The 22485-nt window shown below is 48.4% G+C and overlaps 1 protein-coding gene across 2 annotated transcripts in view; it reads right to left on the bottom strand.

The window, feature by feature from the left end:
* Positions 1 to 6025: 6025 nt before the first annotated feature.
* LOC100353522 (zinc finger protein 786) overlaps positions 6026 to 22485 on the bottom strand; it is a 59427-nt gene continuing 42967 nt past the window's right edge. Inside the window, exons 1-4 of one of the 2 annotated variants that reach the window (XM_008258053.5) lie at positions 22040 to 22181; positions 17764 to 17890; positions 9572 to 9721; positions 6026 to 8055 (exon numbers count right to left, since the gene is read on the bottom strand). In XM_008258053.5, the coding sequence (XP_008256275.3) occupies positions 6095 to 8055; positions 9572 to 9721; positions 17764 to 17890; positions 22040 to 22057 (2256 nt within the window). In that variant the 5' untranslated portion in view covers positions 22058 to 22181 and the 3' untranslated portion in view covers positions 6026 to 6094. Of the gene's footprint in view, positions 8056 to 9571; positions 9722 to 17763; positions 17891 to 22039; positions 22182 to 22485 lie in introns of those variants that run through there. The other variant, XM_070071350.2, reaches the window with a different exon arrangement.

The raw sequence follows: 22485 nt of genomic DNA, 5'->3' as shown, positions 1-22485 counted from the left end.
CTCTCTCTCTCACTCTTTCTCTCCCTCTCTCTTTCTCTCTCTCCCTCTCTTTCTCTCTCCCTCTCTTTCTCTCTCCCTCCCTCTCTCTCCCTCCCTCCCTCTCTCTTTCTCCCTCTCTCTCTCCCTCCCCCTCCCTTCTTCCTCTCCCCCTCCCCTCCCCTTCCTTTCCCCTCCCCCTCCCCACACTAAACACAATTTGACAAATTTCTTTGCTGCAAGTCTTCTTAGAACCTTAAAAATGCTGACAACAACTCAAATCTGCACAGAGAGAAGAAGAACTAAGAAGAACGAGCAGAAAAGAGAACTAGAACATGAAGCAAGTCCCTAGATCCAACCTTCTATGAACATAATGTGACCACTGGACTTCCTCCTCACACGAGCCTATCAATCACTTTCCATTTTCCCCCATAGCTTGAGCTGAGTTCTCATCATCTGCAATCAAAAGAGCCCTCAGGTGACACATGTCTCTCCCTTAGTGGGCTGTTTGCTCCTTAAGGTTAAGAACTATGTGTATTTTACTTTTCTACTTACTCCAGGGTGGGTATTCAATACATGTTTACTGATTTCACTTGAATGAAATAAAGGCATGGAAATTCTAAATAGATGAGCACTGATTGACTTGCTATCTATGCCGTCTCTACTTTGTAGTATGAGTTGGAAGACAAAGTCAAGATTCAGAGACCTGAAGAACTTGGTGGCAATAATAGAGTTGGGTAAATGCAAGGGATTAAGGGGCAAGGAGCATACTTTGAAAAAATGAACTGGCCATGATGTCAAGCAAATAATTTGTTTCCCTAGGAGATCCTATGGCTAAAGAAGGTTGTTTTCTCATTAAAGGCTGACCAAGCAGCAAATAGAAAGACCAGATGACCTGCTGAGACTTGCATAACCTTTGATTCCATGTCCATGAGAATGCACCTTGCATAGAGAGATCAGAATCTTACCTATATTTCTCATCACATGCTTGTAAGGTTCTTTCTGATGTCCATCCAGATTCCCCAACTCCTGTGTCACATCAGCAAAGGTCACTGTCATGTGGAATCCCATACTTTCCTCGGACTCAGGATGACCACATCTGTCCTCCTCCAAGATGTTTAAAAGCTCTTTTATCTTTATTCACATCAGATAAGGAGCTACTAATGGATTTGAGAAGGCAGGATGTTCAATATGTTAAGATGGGCTTAAGTAGGCTTTGGTGTCATAATTCCAGTAAGAGGCTTAAGATGATTTTGCTGGACCTCTTTTCAAATATTAACAAACACTTCAAACAAAGCAGACTGAGGCGGAATACTGACAGAGGTGGAATACTGAACACACATACCTTTTCATAAAGGAATAGTGGAAGGGAGGGAAGGGGCTCAATAAGTCAATCATGGGAACAGCTACAGACGTGCACTATTTATGAATTTTTTTTGAAGGCATACACACACACACACACACACACACACAAGATCTTCCATTTTCCAGCTCACTCGCCAAATGCCCACAACAGCCAGGGCTGGGCCAGGCTAAAGCCAGGAGTTTCCCAGGGTGTGCATTAGTAGAAGCTGGGGTTGAAGCGGAACTGGTGCTTGCGCCGAGGCACTCCCACATGGGATGTGGGTGTCCCAAGAAGCCCCCAGACACTCATTTGCAACTGGAGAAACATACCTGAAATAAGGTGATTAAATTATTCAATTAAACATACACTTGTACACTTACCACAGGATATAGTTGTGTAAGTACCTACTCTAGAACACAGATATGTAAATTTATAGTATTTTGTGATAAAATACATACAGAACTATCTTCAACATTTTCTCTGAGTGTAAAAACACCCAAGCGTTTATAATCAAGAAATACTGCAAGTATAATCTGCAGAGACTCCTGAAGTTGGTAGTTTCACTCCACTAAAACGAAATTTAAACAGGAAATGGACAATTTGCTCCAAGAACACATTACAACTGTCAGAAAGAGATGATAGGCCACTGATTACCTGGCTCAAAATGTTTCATACCAGAAAACCACATCACTTTTCCTACAGGTGATAAAGGAGAATAAAGAAAATGCCCTTTAGGTTCCTAATAATTTAAAAAATGTGGGAGAGCACCTTGGTTAGGCAGGCACAACCCCTGGAGAAGTAACACTAAATACTGACCATTAATACTTATTAAAGGCGAGAAGTCCCGATAAAGGAGAGTATAGAACTGCAACCCAAGAAGGCAGGCTTTCCTCTCAATTATTAGCAACATGACCTGCAGCAAATCCCTTCAACTTCTCTGTGATTCACTTATCTGTACAATGAGGGAGTCGGATTATGGCCTTCAAGGATTCTATTCTGAATCTCTTTTTCACAAGCATAAAAGGCTTGAAACTGTGGGGCTGGGGTTGTGGCAAAGCAGGTTAAACAACTGCTGGTGACGCCGGTAATGCACCTGGGAAAGCAGCGGACGATGGCCCAAGCACTGGGCCCCTGCCACCCCCGGGATGGGGTTCCAGGCTCCTAGCTTCTGCCTGGCCCAGCCAAGGTCTCCGCGGCAAGGACTTTAAGGCTCCGGGGCTGGGGACGCTGCCGTCCCCCTCGCGGCCCACTCTGCAGCCCGCAGGGCGCGGGCCAGGGCTGCAGATCTGACAGTCGGCTCAGGCAGCTCCAGCGCGGACCTGGGCCTCCTTCCATCCCAGTACCCTCCGGATCGGGACAGCTCGCCCAGGCGTCTCCTCCCGAGACCACCACCGACTCCTGTCCGGCGGGGAGAGTCCACAGAGACGGCGGAGGCCAGGGAGCCTCCGCGGGCGAGGTCCTTCCACAGCGAGACCAGAACCTGCCATCTCTCCCGGCGGCGGCCGTCGCCATGGAGACACGCAGGGCATTCTGGGAGCACAGCTCGGACTTGGCTCCCACAGCGCCACCTGCAGGCGGGAGGAGCCAAGAACTGCGGCGCGCGCGCACCGGCGCGCTTCCCCGGACCCGCGCGTACCGGAACGCGAGCTGCCCCAGGCTGTCAACGGCTCGGACCCCTTCCTCCTTTGGGGGCTATACGGGACTGAATCTAAAATCGATCTGTAGGGAAGCGAGGGCGCTGGATCATGTATAGTGTCGCCTTTTTCTGCCTCGCTTCAAAATGGCACTGGATGTGTCGTTTCCCATTAGGTCACTGCTGCGTGCATCTCTCTGCCACCCACCGTTGGGATTCTACGTTTCGGGAAAGACTCGGGCTATCTGTGGCGCAGAGCAGCACCTCCGGCTTCCCCATGAGGAGCTGGCGGGAGAGGTGTGAGAAAATTCTTCCTGCAGCGACTGCTTGACAAAGGCTGGAGGTGTCACTGGCCTTGGGAAAACTCACAAAATCAGAAACGCCGATTCGCTCTGATCGGGAGGGAAGTCGCTGCCGCCCAGCCTGCTTCTGTGCCTCCGTCGGTTCACATGTGCTGTGTAACCGTGACCATTTTCCTTAAACTTCCGTCTCCCTTCACACCACACGTTCTCTTCTACTTTACCCTGCTCCAACATGCGGCCACAGGATCAAAACCTCAGGAGGAGGAGGGGCAAAGCACCAGAATTTGTACAATTCACTTTTTTCTACTTTCTTATTTTCTATTTGTTGGATCTTCTGTGCTACTTTCTGGAGATTTCTTTGACTAATCTACCATGAAATTCAAAACTTTTATTAAACAACCCATTTTTCTTAACATGTTAGGGTTGTTTCCAGAAGCTTCCTTTTCCATAAAGTTATATTCTTGTTTCATAATTAACAGCGTCTTCTCTAATTTTTCTGAGTATGCATGTTTTTAAATTTTTGTTTTTATTCCCTAAATTATATGATTCATCCAATTTTTTTTTCTTATCTTGGTCTTCCTCTTTTATGTGGAAGTTTTTCTTCAAATGCTTTATAAACTTTGTCTAAGAATGCAGCGACAGACAATTAGGATCTTTATGTAATTTTCCATGGAACTCTTTTCTTGCAGAATATTTTTGGAGCCTTTGTCCCAGGGAATTTAATTTGTGTAACACTGTTTTATAGTAATGTCATTTACATTTACCTGTAATTTCATTTTCTGTCACCCTTCAGAATTTTGTAAGCCATTTTTAAAAATTAATTTTTTATAGCGGCGCCGGCACACCGGGTTCTAGTCCCGGTTGGGGCGCCGGATTCTGTCCCGGTTGCCCCTCTTCCAGGCCAGCTCTCTGCTGTGGCCAGGGAGTGCAGTGGAGGATGGCCCAGGTGCTTGGGCCCTGCACCCCATGGGAGACCAGGAAAAGCACCTGGCTCCTGGCTCCTGCCATCGGATCAGCGCGGTGCGCCGGCTGCAGCGGCGGCCATTGGAGGGTGAACCAACGGCAAAGGAAGACCTTTCTCTCTCTGTCTCTCTCTCTCACTGTCCACTCTGCCTGTCAAAAAAAAAAATTTTAATTTTTTAAAAAAATTATTTATTTGAGCCGGCGCCGTGGCTCAATAGGCTAATCCTCCACCTTGCGGCGCCGGCACACCGGGTTCTAGTCCCGGTTGGGGCGCCGGATTCTGTCCCGGTTGCCCCTCTTCCAGGCCAGCTCTCTGCTATGGCCAGGGAGTGCAGTGGAGGATGGCCCAGGTGCTTGGGCCCTGCACCCCATGGGAGACCAGGAAAAGCACCTGGCTCCTGGCTCCTGCCAGGATCAGCGCGGTGCGCCGGCTGCAGCGGCGGCCATTGGAGGGTGAACCAACGGCAAAGGAAGACCTTTCTCTCTCTGTCTCTCTCTCTCACTGTCCACTCTGCCTGTCAAAAAAAAAAAAAAATTATTTATTTGAAAGGTAGAGACAGAGTGACAAAGAGATCTTCCATAGGCTGGTTCACTCCTCAGATGCCCACAGCAGGCAGGACTGGGCCAGGCTGAAGCTGGGAGCTCAGAACTCTATCCCAGTCTCCTACATGGGTGGCAGCAACCCAAGTACTGCTGCCTCCCTGGGTGCATATAAGCAGGCAGCTGGAAATGGAGGCTGGGAAAGACTTGAACTAAGACATTGGATATTTTTTTTTTAATTTGACAAGTAGAGTTACAGACAGTGAGAGAGAGAAAGGTCTTCCTTCTGTTGGTTCACTCCCCGAATGGCCACTATGGCTGGTGCTGCGCTGATCCGAAGCCAGGAGCCAGGTGCTTCCTCCTGGTCTCCCATGCAGGTGCAGGGCCCAAGCACTTGGGCAATCCTCCACTGCCCTCCCGGGCCACAGCAGAGAGCGGTCCTGGAAGAGAAGCAACTGGGACTAGAACCCAGCACCCATATGGGATGCCGGCGCCTCAGGCGGAGGATTAACCCACTGAGCCATAGCACTGGCCCCCCAAGTATCATCTTAATCACTGTGCCAAATGCCTCCCTGTCAGCCATCTCCTACCTGACCATAAACCCTCTTAAAAGCAGGAATTGTGTGTGTATACAGTATATTCTGTCCCTGAAGTATACCTATTCGGTGTCCATACAACTTCCATCTAGTGTAACAAATAGGAAAGACCCCATCTCTTCCCTGCAATTCCACATGTTTATGTGGGACTTCAAAAAGTTCATGCAGGGGGCCAGAGATGGCCCTGCCACCCACATGGGAGACTCAGAAGAAAGTCTTGGCTCCTGGCTTCAGCCTGGCACAGCCCCAACCACTGTGGCCATTTGGGGAGCGAACCAGCAGGTGAAAGACTTCTTTGTCTCTCCCTCTCTCGCTAACTCCAACTTTCAAATAAATAAAAATCTTTGGGGAAAAAAATTCATGGAAAACTGAATGAACAGGTAAGTTTAGGGCATGCACTGGGGTACTACTGGTTGGGATGCCTGCATACCATAATGGAGTGCCTGGTGAGTACTGAGCACTCCGCTTCTGATCCAACTTTCCTGCTAATGTGCCTGGGAGGCAGTGGATAAAGACCAAAGGACTTGGGTCAGTACACCCAGGTGGGAGTTCCTGGCTGGCTATCCCAGCTGTGGCAGGCACTCAAGGAGTGAGCTAGTGGATGGAAGAGCTCAGAGCTCTCTGTCTTTCCCTCTGTGTAGCAAAAAAAAAAAGTGAAATCCATGCAGTGTTTTTCATCACATGCCTTTATCACGAAGTGTTGAAGACCTCTTGCGCTGCCTTGATGGCGCGCTCTGCCTCAGCTCCAATCAGCTTCTATCATTGCAAACAGCTGGCTAAGCCTTTTCTTAACGTCAGGCCGGTCCTGAGCACGGCAGGATTTGGCGTGCACGCGGACGTGCTCGGCGAGTTTAGACTTATAGATGAAGCCCTTCCCGCAGTCGCCGCAGGCAAAGGGCCTCTCGGGCCGGTGGATGCGCTGGTGCCTCAGCATATGTCCCCTTTCCCGGAAGGCCTTGTCACACTCGGGGCAGTGGAAGGGCCTCTCCCCGCTGTGCAGGCCCTGGTGGCTAAGCAGCTGGGCCTTCAGGCGGAAACTCTTGTCACACTGGGCACACTGGAAGGGCTTCTCCCCCGTGTGCGTCCTGACGTGCTCGACGAGCTTGGACTGCTTCGCGAAGCCCTTGCCACACTGGCAGGAGAAGGGCATCGCGCCGCCGTGCAGCAGCTGGTGGGCTCTCATGTCGGCTTTCACGCGGTAGCGCTTGTCGCAGTCCGGGCACTGGAAGGGTCTCTCTCCCGTGTGCAGGCGCTGGTGGCTGCGCAGCTGCCCTTTCAGGCGGAAGCTCCTGCCGCACTCCGCGCAGCCAAAGGGCCGCTCCCCACTGTGCACGCGGAAGTGCTCCGTGAGCTTGGACTGCCTGGTGAAGCCCTTGCCGCACTCCCCGCAGGAGAAGGGCCGCTCCTGGCTGTGGGTGCGCTGGTGCGCCTGGAGGATGCCCTTCAGCCGGAAGCTCTTGCCGCAGTCCGGGCACGGGAAGGGCCTCTCCCCGCTGTGCACCCGCAGGTGCTCGCGCAGCTTGCACTGGTGGCTGAAGCCGCGGCCGCACTCGCCGCACGAGAACGGCCGCTCTCCGCCGTGTCGCAGCCGGTGGGCTCGCAACAGGCTCTGCAGGCGGAAGCTCCGGCCGCACTCCGGGCAGGGGAAGGGCTTCTCCTCCGTGTGCAGCCGCTGGTGCCGCCGCAGCTGCGCCGTCTGACGGAAGCTCCGGCCGCACTCGGCGCACCGGAGAGGCTTCTCTCCGCTGTGGGCTCGGTCGTGCTCGGCGAGCTTGCGCTGTTTGGGGAAGCCCGGGCCACACTTCCCGCGGGAGGCCGGTCTCTCCCCGCCGGGGCCGCTGGGGCCCGGGAAGGGCCTTTCTCCTGCGTGCACCCCCAGGCAGTTGGCAAGCTTGGACCTTGTGGGGAGGCACCTGCCGCCCGCGGCGCCGGGGCAGGGCCGCGGAGCCTCTGCGTCGCCCCGGGGGTGGCGGGGGCCTGGCTTCTGCCCTGACTGCACGCCGGGGAAGGCCCTGCGGCCTCGCCTCCAGGAGCCGGGCGTCTCTCTGCCAGGCTGGCACTGGAGAGCCTGCGCGCTGCTCATCGGCGGAAAGCCCGGGCTGCATTTGGGATGCTGCGAAGGCTTCTCCCCTTTGTGCGTGAGGTGGTGGGCGAGGGGGCCCCGCCTGTGGCAGAAACACATCTCACACTTCCCCGTGTGGGCAGTCAGCTGCCTCGGCAAGTACTGCTTCCGGCGGAAGGCCTGTCCGCACTCCCGACCCGGGCAGTGCCTCCCTGCCCCGGGGACGCCGTCCTGTTCCTGCCGGGCACCAGCTCTGCGGCTGACCTTGCAGGCTTTCTGCGGCAGGTCCTGGGGGCGGCTCCTCTGCTGCTTTCCCAAGCGGCCCTTCCAGAAATTCTCCCCACGGTCAGGGCAGGGGTGCTGGGGGCTCTCCCGCGAGGGGACACTCGGAGCTCTGTGCCTTGGGATTCCCTCTCTGTAGGGAGATTCGCTGCAGCCAAGGCCTACTGCATTAGGAGCCCTGGGGCTGCGTCCCTGTGGGTTCTTGGTCTCCGTCTCTGTGAGGTCTTGGTCAGGCCTAAAGGAAACAGCTTCCCTGCCTCCTAAAGAGAGTCCAGAGGAATGCTGGCTCCGAAGAGTGCCTGCCTGGAAATGGCATTTAGTTTCTCCTGAGCTCACCGGTTGCTGGCTTCCTGAAACTGAAGACAAAAATTCAGTCAGTTCTCCTGTTGATGGCATGGCACATGACTGTTACCGGTAACGTGATGTGTAACAGTAACTGGGGGGTAGCCTGGGAACCATGCTGCCAATGAGCCACACAACCACATAGTGTGGTTCTATTTCACAACCAAAATGAGTCTGATGATGGTCTGGGTAACTAAACCGAATAAACTGATCTTTTTAAAAATTTATTTGAGAGACAGAGAAAGCTCCTATCTACTGGTTTATTCCCCAAATGCTGACAATAGTGGATCTGAGCCAGGCTGAAGCCAGGAGTCAAGAATTCAAACCAGGTCTCCCATGTGGGTGGCAGGAACCCAATTACTCTGGGCCATCACTGCTGCCTCCCAGGGCCTGCGTTAGCAGAAAGCGAGAGTCAGGCGCGAGAGCTGGGACTCAAACCCAGGTACTCTGATATTGGATATAGGCATCTTAACCTGTGTCGTACCAGCTAAGCTAAATGCCCATCCCTGAACAGATGCGTCCTATATTAAATAATACTGAAGAGGAAAATACAGGTCACAAAGGTACGATCTAAGCTTCGGAATTAGACTGCCTGGGTTTAAATCCCATTTGTCCACTGCACAATGTCTGCCAAGTTAATCTCTTTTTGCTTTATCTCCTTCTATAAGAGCAGAGAAACAAAGTACATATGACTGGAGTGAGTTACATGAAGCTAACATGCATGAGGTTCTTAGCATGTTCCAGCATGTTGCATATACTCTTAAATGCTGAACACCACTATGACTTCAGGTATACGTGACTTACCTGATGTTGATGTCTAGACATACCTGGAGCCCCAAGACGTTGATGGCAGTTAAGTTCCTAACAGAGACCCTGACTAATACCACAGTTTATACCATCCATGAGCTGTCCTAAGAACAGACAGCAAGACTACGGGCCAGCACTGTGGTGTAGCAGGTAAGGCAGTACTGGCATCCCATATGGTCACCTGTTTGAGTCCTGGCTGCTCCACTTCCCATCCAGCTCTCTGCTATGGCCTGGGAAAGCAGTAGGAGATGACTCAAGTCCTTGGGCCCCTGCACCCATGTGGGAGACCTAGAAGAAGCTCCTGGCTTCTCGCTTCGGATAGGCCCAGCTCCAGCTGTTACAGCCATCTGGGGAATGAACCAGCGGATGGAAGATTTTTCTCTCTTTCTGCCTCTGCCTCTCTGTAACTCTGCCTTTCAAATAAATAAATTAATAAAAAAAAAGACTAGGCCTACTTTGGCTCTTTTCCTTACTACTAAGATAGCTTCTAGCACTGGGCTCTTGCTATGTGCCAGAGATCATTTTAACACTACATACATTACTCATTTAATCTTAAAACTTAAGTACTTTCATTATCTTAATTTTATAGATCAAGAACTGAAATACTCAATGGTTCAGTAACTTGATTAAGGTTACCCAGAAAAGAGAAGATAAGATCAGAAAAGAGAAACCATGAAGTCTGAATATATGCTATCTTAAGACCATATATTTCTTAATACTCACCCCAAAACAACTGTTCCTCAACAGCTGGATCAAAATGTGTATCAGCAGAGGAGCAAATTATGTTTCTTGGTTTCTGTGATTCTGTGCAACTCCCGAACTCTCCTTGCTGTTCAATCCAGGTTATTAGTTCTGGCTTGGGAAGTCCACCATCTGCACAGAAAAGTCAGGCAGGGTAGTTTGGCTTACTTGAACACTCAAAGTTTCTAAATGCTCACTGCTGGGACAATATATGAGGAGAGATGAAAAAAAAAAATAGGTTCTAGACTTGCACAAAGAGGACCAAGCTGCCCCCTCATCCTAACAGTGTTTCCCAGCCTATCTGGACTTGTTATTTTAATTTTGTCATGCCCCCATGTATCTACAATGCCGTATTTTGTCCAAAAACAAAATGGCAAATATCGTTCAAAATTTATTTGAGAGACAAGAGTTCCCATCCACTGGTTTACTACCCAAATGCCTCCCATTGCCATGGCTAGACTGGGGCTGAAGCCAGAAGCTGGGAACTTAATCGAAGTCTCCTACATGGGTAGCAGGGCCCCAACTATTTGAATCATCACCTGGTGTCTCCTAGGGTGTGCATTAGCAGGAAGCTGGATTCTAGAGCCAGAGCCAGAAATCTAACCCAGGAATCCTGATATGGGAAACAGTGTCCTTTTTTTTTTTTTTTAATTTTCAATTAGTTTTTGAAGGATTCAACGTGCTTTATAGATACAATTCGAAGAACATAATGCTATTTCCTTCCCCTTCCCCTCCCCTCCCTCCCTCCCTCCCTCTCCTTCTCTCCCTCCCACTCTCCTCCTCCTGTTTTTTTATGAAATAACATATTTTGAATTTACATTATAGTAAAAAGGATTAATACTGGGGCCAATGCTGTGGCATGGCAGGTGGGGCCACTGCCTGCAGTGCCGGCATCCCATATGGGTGCCAGTTCGAGTCCCGGCTGCTCCACTTCTCATCCAGGTCTCTGCTGTGGCCTGGGAGGACAGAGGAGGATGGCCAAGTCCTTGGGCCCCTGCACCCACGTGGGAGACCCGGAGGAAGCTCCTGGCTCCTGATTTCAGATCGGCACAGCTCCGGCCATTGCAGCCATCTGGGGAGTGAACCAGCAGACGGAGGACCTCTTCTCTCTCTCTCTCTGTAATTCTGACTTTCAAATAAATAAATAATCTAAAAAAAAAGGCTTAATACTTCACTGAATAAGAAGTTTAACAAGTAAAAGGCAAAAAAAAAAGCCTAGTTTAGTGGGAATATAGACAACAGCCATAAACAATGAATGAGAAAATGACCATTTCACCCATTTACAGTAAATTTTGAAGTAATCACAGATCATTAAGACTATACTAGTATAATATTCTTAACCATTAGTTTCATAAAGGTATAAAACAAAGCTTTACAAAGTTATATTTAAAGCAATACTGATTCACGCAGACATTTCTTACTTTTTTTTTTTTTAAATTTTAGCTCCCATATATAAGGGAGAACATGTGGTATTTCTTTCTGGGTCTGGCTATTTCACTTAATATGATATCCTCCAGTTGCATCTATCTTGCTGCAAATAGCTAGAATTTCATTCTTTTTTGTCCTGTTTTATTTTTAAGATTTATTTATTTATTTGAAAGTCAGAGTTACAGAGAGAGAGGTAGAGACAGAGAGAGAGGTCTTCCATCCAATGGTTCACTCCCCAGATGGCCGCAGCCTATCCGAAACCAAGAGCCAGGAGCTTCTTCCGGGTCTCCCATGTGGGTGCAGGGGCCCAAGGACTTGGGCCATCTTCTACTGCTTTTGCAGGCCACAGCAGAGAGCTGGATCAGAAGAGGAGCAGCCAGGATTAAAATTGGCGCCCATATGGGATGCCGGCACTTCAGGCCAGGGCGTTAACCCACTGTGCCACAGCACCAGTCTGATTTTCATTCTTTTTTTTTTTTTTTGGTTGAATAACATTCTATTGTGTATATATACCATATTGTCTTTTTTTCTTTTTTTTTTTTTTCTTTGACAGGCAGAGTGGACAGTGAGAGAGAGACAGAGAGAAAGGTCTTCCTTTTGCCGTTGATTCACCCTCCAATGGCCGCCGCGGCCGGCGCACCACGCTGATCCGATGGCAGGAGCCAGGTACTTATCCTGGTCTCCCATGCGGGTGCAGGGCCCAAATACTTGGGCCATCCTCCACTGCACTCCCGGGCCACAGCAGAGAGCTGGCCTGGAAGAGGGGCAACCGGGACAGAATCCAGTGCCCCAACCAGGACTAGAACCCGGGGTGCCGGCGCCGCAAGGCAGAGGATTAGCCTATTGATCCGTGGCGCCGGCCTACCATATTGTCTTAATCCATTCATCTGATGATGGACACCTTAGTTGATTCTAAATTTTGGCTGTTGTCAACAGTGCTGCTATAAACATGGGGGTGCAGGCATCTCTTTGATACACTGTGTTCAAGCCTTTAGGGTATATACCCAGTAGTAGAATTGCTGGATCATATGGCAAGTCTATTTCCATTTTTTTTTATTACATCTAGGCTCTTTTTTTAAAGATTTATTTGTTTTCAAAGATTTATTTATTTATTTGGAAGGCAGAGTTACAATGCGAGGCAGAGGCAGAGGCAGAGGCAGAGGTAGAGGCAGAGAGAGGAGAGAGAGAATCTATCATCTGCTGGTGACTTCCCAGATGGCCACAATGGCAGGAGCTGGGCTGATCTGAAGCCAGGAGGCAAGAGCTTTTTCCAGGTCTCCCATACAGGTGCAGGGACCCAATGACTTGGGACATCTTCTACTGCTTTTGCAGGTCATAGCAGAGAGCTGGATCGGAAGTGGAGCAGCCAGGACTTGAACTAGTGCCCACATGGGATGCTGGCACTGCAGGTGGCGGCTTTTACTCACTGCACCACAGCACCAGCTCCTATTTCTAGTTTGTTTTTTTTTTTTTTTTTTTAAGAAATTGCCACACTGTTTTCCACAGTGGCTGCACTACTTTACATTCCCACCAACAGTGTGTAAGTGTTCTCCTTTGTCCACATCATTGCCAGCATTTGTCCCTCTCTGTATTTTGGATTTCAGCTGCTCTGACAGAGGTGAGGTAATATCTCATTGTGATTTTCATGTGCATTTCTCTGACGGCTAGTTATATTGAGCATTTTTCATGTATTTGTTGGCCATTTCTATTTCTTCTTTTGAGAACTGTCTAGTGAAGTCCTTTACCTATTTCTCAACTGGATTGGTTTTTGTTGTTGTTTTTTAACTTGCTGATATAGTCAGGATATTAATCTTTTGTCAGATCGGTGATTTGCAAATATTTTTTCCCATTTTGCTGGATGTCTCTTCACCCTATTGATCATTTCCTTTGCTGTGCAAGAGCTTCTAAGCTTGACATAGTCCCATTTATTTGGTTTTGCTTTTGTTGCCTGTGTTTTGCTTTTGTTGCCTATCCAAAAGTCATCCATACACCAACTTCTTGGAGTGTTTCCCCTACATTTTCTTCGAGCAACCGCACAGTCTGACATCTTAAATTTAAGTCTTTGATCCATCTTGAGTTGATTTTTGTATACGGTGGGAGGTATGGATCTAATTTCATTCCTCAACATATATAAATCCAGTTTTGCCAGCACCATTTGTTGAAAAGACTATCCTTATTCCACTGTATGGTTTGAGTACTTCTGTCAAAAACCAGCGGACTGTGTGTACATGGGTTAATTTCTGGGCTGTCTATTCTGTTTTCCACTGATCTATGTACCAGTTCTTATGTAGTACTATGCTGTTTTAATTACTTTAGCTTTGTTGTAAGCTTTGAAGTCAGGTATTGCAACGTCTCCAGCTTGCTTTTTCTTATTCAGAATCACTTTGGCTATTCTGGCTGTTTTCTTATTCATACAAATTTTAGAATTGCTTTTACTAGGGGCCAGTGCTGTGTTGTAGCGGGGTAAAGCCTCCACCTGCAGTGCTGGCATCCCATATGGGTGCCAGTGTGAGTCCCGGCTGCTCCACTTCCGATCCAGGTCTCTGCTATGGCCTGGTAAAGCAGTAGAGGATGGCCCAAGTGTTTGGGCCTCTGCACCTGCATAGGAGTCCTAGAAGAAGCTCCTGATTCCTGGCTTTGGATTGGTCCAGCTCTGGCCATTGCAGCCATCTGGGGAGTGAACCAGCAGATGGAAGATATTCTCTCTCTCTCTCTTTCTCTGCCTCTCTGTAACTCTGGCTTTCAAATAAATAAATAAAGCCGGCGCCGCGGCTCAATAGGCTAATCCTCCACCTGTGGTGCCGGCACACCAGGTTCTAGTCCCAGTTGGGGCACTGGATTCTGTCCTGGTTGCTCCTCTTCCAGTCCATCTCTCTGCTGTGGCCCAGGAAGGCAGTGGAAGATGGCCCAAGTCCTTGGGCCCTGCACCCACATGGGAGACCAGGAGAAGCACCTGGCTCCTGGCTTCAGATCAGCGCAGTGCACCGGCCGCGGCGCGCTGGCCACAGCGGCCATTGGAGGGTGAACCAACAGTAAAGGAAGACCTTTCTCTCTGTTTCTCTCTCACTGTCCACTCTGCCTGTCAAAAATAAATAAATAAAAATAAAAAACAAATAAATACATCTTTTTTTTTTACAAAAGAATTGCTTTTTCTAGTTATATAAATAATGTCATTGGTATTTTGATAGGGATTGCATTGAATCTGTAGATTGCTTTAGGTAGTACAGACATTTTAATGATATTGATTCTTCCAATCCATGAGCAAAGAATGTCTCCATTTTTGGGGGACACAGAGTTCTTTAAAAAATTATTTATTTGAAAGGCAAAGTTACAGAGGCAGAGGCAGAGAAAGAGGGCTTCCATCCACTGGTTCACTCCCCAAATGGCTGCAACGGCTGGAGCAGGGCCAATCCAAAGCCAGGAACTAGGAGCTTCTTCCATGTCTCCCACGCGGGTGGCAGGGTCCCAAGGCCCTGGGCCATCTTCTACTGCTTTCCCAGGCCATAGCAGAGAGCTGGATGGGAAGTGGAGCAGCCGGGACTCAAACTGACACACGAATGGTATTCCAGCACTGCTGGTGGCGGCTTTAACAGATATGTCACAGTGCCAGCCCCAAGGAACACAAGTTTCTTAACCAGCACCTTAACTGCTAAGCCAGATTCCTATCCTGAAAATATTCTTAATAATAGCTGAATCTTATGTGTTCAATGTTGAAGCAAGTCGGCTGAGGCCAAAATTCCATCAAAAAGGGTTTCAAAAAATAACGCTTTTTTATTAAAAATATTTTTATGGGAAAGTAAAGAGAACAATATACAAAAAGCTGGGTGTCATCTAACTTTGTCAGCTCTTACCATGCTGACATAGGTACTTGCTTTAGATTTTAAAAGATGGGCAACGTTACACAATTTAAGCCCCAGTGTGTCCCTCTCCAGAGGTAGGCATTACCCTGAATCGGCATTTATCATTTCTGTGTATGTTGTTATTTTTAAATGCAAACATAAATAAATATTTTTAAAGATTTATTTTATTTATTTGAAAGGCGGAGTTAGAGAGAGAGGCAGGGAGATAGAGAGACAGAGGAAATAAAAATATTTATTGCTGGTTTATTTATTTATTTATCTTTAAGACTTATATATTTGAAAGGCAGAGTTACAGAGAGGCAGAGGCAGAGAGAGAGATATCTTCCATCTGCTGGTTCACTCCCCAAATGGCTACAACAGCCAGAGCCAGGCCAATCTGAAGCCAGGAGCCTGGAGCTTCTTCTGGGTCTCCCATGTGCATGCAGGAGCCCAAGCACTTGGGCCATCTTCTACTGCCTTCCCAGGCCATAGCAGAGAGCTGGATCGGAAGAGGAGCAGGTAGGACTAGAACCAGCACCCATATGGGATGCCGGCACTGCAAGCAGTGGCTTTACCAGCTATGCTATGCCATCAGCCCCTACTGCTGGTTTAAATTTCATATAAATCATACCGTCACTCTGTATCTTACTTTTTCCCTCAAATTATGTTTTAAAAATTCCTTCACTTTGAAACAACTTGCATTGATTCACTCATTACCATCTAATACATGACTGTCTCACAATCTGTCTTGTCTGTTCAGTCTACTGGCTCGCCTCTGTGAGAACACACAAGCCTTGCCATTCCTCAGGCTGAACTGCTGCATACACGTCTTCAGCTTTACTGCATGCTAGCGAATTGCTCTCACAGTCACTGTGCTGATTTGCAATCTCAATAGCACAGCAGGAGTGTTAACTTTGCTCAACGACTCGTGGTGCTAGCAGCTATTTCTGTATCTCTAACACAGTACCACATAATAAATCTTGCTATCCAAAAAAAAAAAAAAAAAATTTCACCTCCCATCTTGTTCCAAAAAATTGTCTTGGCCCTTTGTTCTTTCATGTTCTTTATGATCAGCTGATATTCCATGATATCCCTGCTGGGATTTCAGCTGGAATTGCTTTGAAGGGATAGACTGATTCAGGGGGAACTGACAGAAGCGGGAATGGTCCATGTAACTGACTGTACGATTAAGAGGATACAAGGACCGGTGTCATGGCGTAGGGGGTTAAGCCACTGCCTGTGATGCTGGCATCCCGTATGGGCACTTGTTCATGTTCCAACTGCTCCACTTCCAATCCAGCTCCTTGCTAATGGCCTAGGAAAAGCAGCAGAAGATGGCCCAAGTGTTTGGGCCCTTGCCATCCACATGGAATACCTGGATGAAGCTCCTGGTTTCTGGCTTTGGCTTGGCACAGCGCTGGTCATAGTGTCTATCTGGTGAGTGAACCGGTGGATGTATGGGACATCTCTCTCTCTCTCTCTGTCTGTCTCCGTCTCTGTCTCTATCTTTCCCTCTGTCTCTGTAACTTTCAAAATAAAATATATAAATATATAAATCTTAAAGAATCCAAGAAAAAATCCAAATCTAAAAAAGCCACGGCCTAATAGTGAAGGAAATTAAAATGAAGCATGATACCAATTAACTCGTGTGTATGAAAAAAAAGAACCCACTTGATCTTGGTGCTTGAATATTCTTTATGGGTGGCACAGAGTTCATGACATGGAATTATATTTCTTTCTCTATAGGTTAAATTACTTTACCTGATTCTCCAGTCACAATGTAATGTCTTGGGCTATATGTTTTAGAAACAATCCATAGACAGAGTCTAGAAAACTTAACTATGGTAACAGAACAGAATGTAAGTTTTAGAAACCTTGCAACATAAAGGAAGCCGTATGCTGCGTTAAACTTGCAGTACATGTGAAGGGAAGTACGGAGAACCAATTACTTTATACACTGAAAAGGTTCAAAGATAAAGTTGATGGAACGTGATCTATAATTTGCTCAAATATTTTAAATTATAAACCTAACCAACAGAGGCACACAAAAACTATGAAAAACTGGGGGGAAAGGGGAAAAGGAAATAGAAGGGGGATAGGGGATAGTATAACTGAGCTAATACTTCATTTCTCCTAGGAACCGATTCATGCTGTCTACACTCAACATGAAGAAACAGAGGTATAGGCATGATATTTAGGTTGGGGGAAACCACAGTGAGAACAGAAATGGTTACAAGTGGTCGCCTCTTTTAAAAATGATGCAGGAGAGTGTGTCTTTCATTTGATGCTTCTCTGAATATTTTCTTTTTTATTCTATTTATTTATTAATTTTTTGACAGGCAGAGTTAGACAGCGAGAGAGTGAGACAGAGAGAAAGGTCTTCCTTCCGTTGGTTCACCCCCCAGATGGCCGCTACGGCTGATGTGCTGCGCCGATCCGAAGCCAGGAGCCAGGTGCTTCTCCTGGTCTCCCATGGGGCGCAGGGCCCAAGCACCTGGGCCATCCTCCACTGCACTCCCGGGCCACAGCAGAGAGCTGGCCTGGAAGAGGGGCAACTGGGACAGAATCCGGCGTCCCAACCAGGACTAGAACCTGGGGCGCCGGTGCCGCAGGCGGAGGATTAGCCTAGTGAGCCGCGGCGCTGGCCCGGAGACAGCTTCTTCTAAGCAGCTCAGTGTACAGCTGCCAGACACCACTGCAGGTGGGAACACCACGAGCCTTCCCGAAGCAGCTAGACCCACTGCACAGGTGTGAGGCAGGGCCAGGCTTAGGTTAGTGACCCTTAGGTTAGGGCCCTCCTGAGTTAATTGCTGTGCAGTCCTGCTACCTGACAAACAGAGGCATTCAATGAGAGACCCCTTACTGGAACCAGCCCACGACATACCCACGAAATCCTACATTTCTTACCTAGAGAGGCGAGCGTCTCGTAATTGGTTCTCATTACGTGTCCATAAAGCTCCCTCTGCCAGGCCTCCAGACTCTGCCATTCCTGCTCCGAGAAGTAAATGGCAACATCCTCGAAAGTCAGAGGCAACTGAAAGGACAGGGACACAGTCACGGCCGCTCCATGACCTTGACTCCTGTGGCTCTGCTGCTCACCACTACAGCCCCTCTACGTCTTCGTGCTTCTCTGAACTACTTGCGCTGGTGTACACATGTGACTGATGTATGTGTGGAATGAAACTCTTTACAAAGATGTGAACAAATCACTGTGAGACTTCATTCAGTTCAAATATGTCATGGCTATCTTTCCAGGTCAATACTTGGAGACAAACTGACTTTTCTGTAAGTTGCATTATATTCCATGAGTAGATAAACCCTTGTGTCATTTATACATAAATACCCTATTATAACCTATTATAATACAACTTGCATTTTTCATTCAACACTTTAAGATCTACCCATGTGGACATGTGAGGGAATCTCAGTTTGTGGTAGGACCAGATATTTAGTATACCAATGAAGATGTTAGTATCCCACGTCAGTGTACAGGGGTTCAGCTCCTGACTCTAGCTTTCTGCTAATGTGAACCCTGGGAAAAGTGATGACGGTTCAAGTAATTGTCCTGCCTTCCATGTGGCAGGCCTGGATAGTGTTTCCTGCTCCTGGCTTAGGCTCTGGCCCAGCTCCAGCTGTTGTGGCATTTGGTTGTCTGTCTCTCAAATAAACACAAATTAAAAAAAAAAATTGTGGAAATTTAATTAAAAGTTGAATTTATTTTGGTATAAAAATTTTGAAATCCATGCATTTGACAGGTATTCAAAAAGTTTGTGGAAAATGCATATTATGAAAAAACTATGCATGAATTTCAAAATATTTTTGCTCCAAAATAAATTTTAATTCTATTTTCCATAAACTGTTTGAATATTCTCATATAGAGAACTGTTTTAAATTTTCTGTGGTGTTCCATTGTCTAAATGTCACTTTAATACATTCTTTTATCCACTGACCATTTCTTCTCAATTCTGTGAATTGCTTGTTCATCTCCTTCGCCCTCATTTTTTATTGGGTCATTTAATCTTTCATTTCTAGTGCTTTTTTCCATAATTTACACGTTGACTGTTTACTAGACAGGTTACAAATAGTTTTTTGGTCTGCTTAGCTTTTTTTTTAAAAAAAAAAAATTTATTTATTTATTTGAAAGTCAGACCTTTCTCTCTCTCTCTCTCTCTCACTGTCCACTCTGTCAAAAAAAAAAAAAAAAGTCAGAGTTACACAGAGAGAGAAGAGGCAGAGAGAGAGAGAGAGAAAGTCTTCCATCCGATGGTTCACTCCCCAGTTAGCCGCAACAGCCGGAGCTGTGCCAATCCAAAGCCAGGAGCTTCCTTTGGGGTCTCCCACGTGGGTGCAGGGCTTAGGGACTTGAGCCATCTTCTACTGCTTTCCCAGGCCATAGCAGAGAGTTGGATCAGAAGTGGAGCAGCTGGATCTTGAACTGATGCCCATATGGGATGCCGGCGCTTCGGGCCAGGGCGTTAACCCGCTGAGCCACAGCACCGGCCCTGGTCTGCTTAGTTTTGTGTTTTTTTTTTTTTTTTTTTTTTTTGACAGGCAGAATGGACAGTGAGAGAGAGAGACAGAGAGAAAGGTCTTCCTTTTGCCGTTGGTTCACCCTCCAATGGCCGCCGTGGCCGGTGCACTGCGGCCAGCGCACCGCGCTGATCCGATGGCAGGAGCCAGGCACTTATCCTGGTCTCCCATGGGGTGCAGGGCCCAAGCACTTGGGCCATCCTCCACTGCACTCCCTGGCCACAGCAGAGAGCTGGCCTGGAAGAGGGGCAACCGGGACAGAATCCGGTGCCCCGACCGGGACTAGAACCCGCGGTGCCGGCGCCGCAGGAGGAGGATTAGCCTAGTGAGCCGCGGCGCCAGCTACGGTTAGATTTTTAGTTTATCAGAATATAATTTATTGTGGCATAAGTTAATGACCTATCAATGTTTTCCCGGGATGGAAAGATCAACTGTGACAATACCACATCTGAAGGTCTCTGTGTTGGAGCGGCTGAACAAAATACCACAAACTCGGAGGCTTAAAACAACAGAAACTTCTTCCCGCACGGTCTGGAAGCCGGGCCTGAAACCAAGGCGTTGGCAGAGCCTGCCCTCCCTCAGGGCTCCTGCGGAGAATCTCTGCATGCCTTCGAGGAGAGGGACCGCGGCATCCTTGGTGCTCCTGGGCCTGTAACTGCATAATCCAACCACTCCTCCACTGTCACGTGGCTGTGTGACTTTCCTGATGTGGGCATAAGCCAGGCTGGTTCAATGCCCTTACCCTACTCCATGACCTCATCTTGATCAATTAGCCCTATGGGGGCCAATGTCGTGGCACAATGGGTTAAGCTGCCACCTGCCCATGTGAGCACCAATTTGAGTGCCAGCTGCTCCATTCCCAATCCAGCTCCCTGCTAATGCACCTGGGAAAGCAGAAGATGGCCCAAATGCCTAGTCCCCTGACCCACGCGGACACCTGGAAAACATATCAGGCTCCTGGCTTCGGCCTGGCCCAAACCCCACCATTGAGGCCATCTGGCAAGTGAACCAGTGAATAGAAGATCTCTCTCTACCTTTCAAATAAGTAAGTAAATATATAAATTTTTTAAAAAGTGAGACTTAAAAAAATTTACTTCTGCAACAACCCTGTTGCCAAATAAGTTCACAATCTGAAGTTCCAGCAAGGCCATGAGTTGGGGTGGGGGGAGGGGGAACAGAACTATGCAACTCAGGACATTCTCTGCATCTGTGTTCTGTGTTGTTTCTCCTGCTCTCTTTGTCTACCCCTGCACAAAACAGTACTGCATCTACTCTATAGACTGACAGTGTTATCTGGTAGGAAAATTCTCCCTTAGTTCTTTTTTCTGAATCATATTTCTGTTTTTACTTTTACAGTAGTCCTCCATTAACTGGTTTTGTTTCCCATGGTTAGGGTTACCCGTGGTTAACTAGTCTGAAAATATGAAATGGACAACTCCAGAATTTGTTTTAAACTGCATGAGGTTCTGAGTAGCATGATGAAACTTCATGCCATCCTACTGTGTCCCACCCCAGACAGGCACCATTCTTTGGTCCAGGGAATCCTCACTGTATATGCTACCTGCCTCTCAGTCACTCAGTCGCCTTTTTGTTTATAAAGTCAACTGTCCCAACACTGCAGCGCTTGTGGTCAAGTAACTTTGTCTTACTAACAATGGTCCAAAGCACTAGAGTGGTAATGCTGTCACTTCGGATTTGGCAAAGAGAAGCTGTAATGTGAAAGAAAATTCATCTGATAAAAAATTTGTCCTGCTGACATCGCTAAGACCTACAATAACAATGAATCGTCTGTGAATTTGTGAGCAGGAGAAAGAAATCTGTGTAGGGTTGTTATCCTACCTCAAAAGTTGTGCCACATTACATGATAAATGCTTAGTTAAGATGAAAAGGGTATTGAATTACAAGGTTCTTACTATTTGCTGTGGATTGCGGGGGGAGGGGCTACTGTAATTTTTTCAAATGAATTTTAGAATCTGTTTAAGCTCACACAAATCATACTGTCACTTGAATTTAATAGCATTTTTACTAGTCCTTCCGTCTATGGCCATGACATATCCCCCATTTATTCACAATTGTCTCTATCAAGGTCCTGCATCTCTTTTGTAGATTCAATCCTGGAACGTTATGTTTTGTGTTGCGATCATACAGGTCATTGTCAAGTTTATGATCTCATTAATTCACTTAGCAAACGTGCCTAATGGAAAGGCGCATAAAGAACACATGAAAATCAGCCACGCCCTCTGAACTCCGGTTTCAACAAACCCTAAACCATCAATCGGCACCCCCAGTTGGGTTTTACGTCCTCTTTCCCTGCACCCTCCCGCGAGCCGCCGAATTCTGACATCCAAGCTCCAGCGCTCAGAGCCTGGGATCTTCGCACCGTGCCAGGACGGACCGCGGCGGCGCGGCCACCCGCCCTCGCATCCGTGCCTTCCCCCGTCGGCTCCGCCCGCGGGGTCTCTCCCCGGCCAGCGTCCACGCTCGGCTTTGTTCCGTGGTTCGGCCAAGGACTCCCTTTTGGGCCTAGACCCGACACCCGGCACCCAGGCGACCCCGACTCAGCCCTAGCCCACCCGCCCACGAGGACCCGCAGGATGCGTTCCCCCGACCCGAGCCCCGACACCGCGCGTCCGCGCGCGGCAGCCCGCCTTACCCGAGCCCGCTCGGCCATGGCCCCGGCGCTCCCGCCCAGCTCCAGCCCCTCGGTCCACCGCTCCGCCGACCTCCAGGTCTTTCCCGCAAACCCCGCGCCACCGCTGCGGGGCGCGTGCTGGGTCGCCGCGGTCGGGAGCGCAGGCGCGCCTCCCCACAGCGCCCCCTGCGGGCGGGAGGAGCAGTCGCGGCCACAGCCCACCTGCGGGGGGCGACCCTCGGCTCTCCAGCGAGGCCAACAGGTGCACAACTGGAGAGAAAGGTGAACGTGGCGGGAGAAGCGACAGGAGGGGAGACGCGCTCTTCCTAGACAAAGACTGACAGAGCGGGGTGGTGGTGGTGGGCTGGTTTGTTTCCTTCTCAAAGCAGAATCTGAGACAAGGATGGGGTTCAGGGAGGGTTCGTCTGTGAGGTGACCCCCCAGAACCAAGCAAGGGAGTTAGTCGA

The sequence above is a fragment of the Oryctolagus cuniculus genome, chromosome 3 (genome assembly GCF_051225735.1).
Source record: "Oryctolagus cuniculus isolate XC-2025 breed Fujian yellow rabbit chromosome 3, ASM5122573v1, whole genome shotgun sequence".
Taxonomy (NCBI): domain Eukaryota; kingdom Metazoa; phylum Chordata; class Mammalia; order Lagomorpha; family Leporidae; genus Oryctolagus; species Oryctolagus cuniculus.
This window is presented reverse-complemented; position numbering and strand designations above follow the sequence as displayed.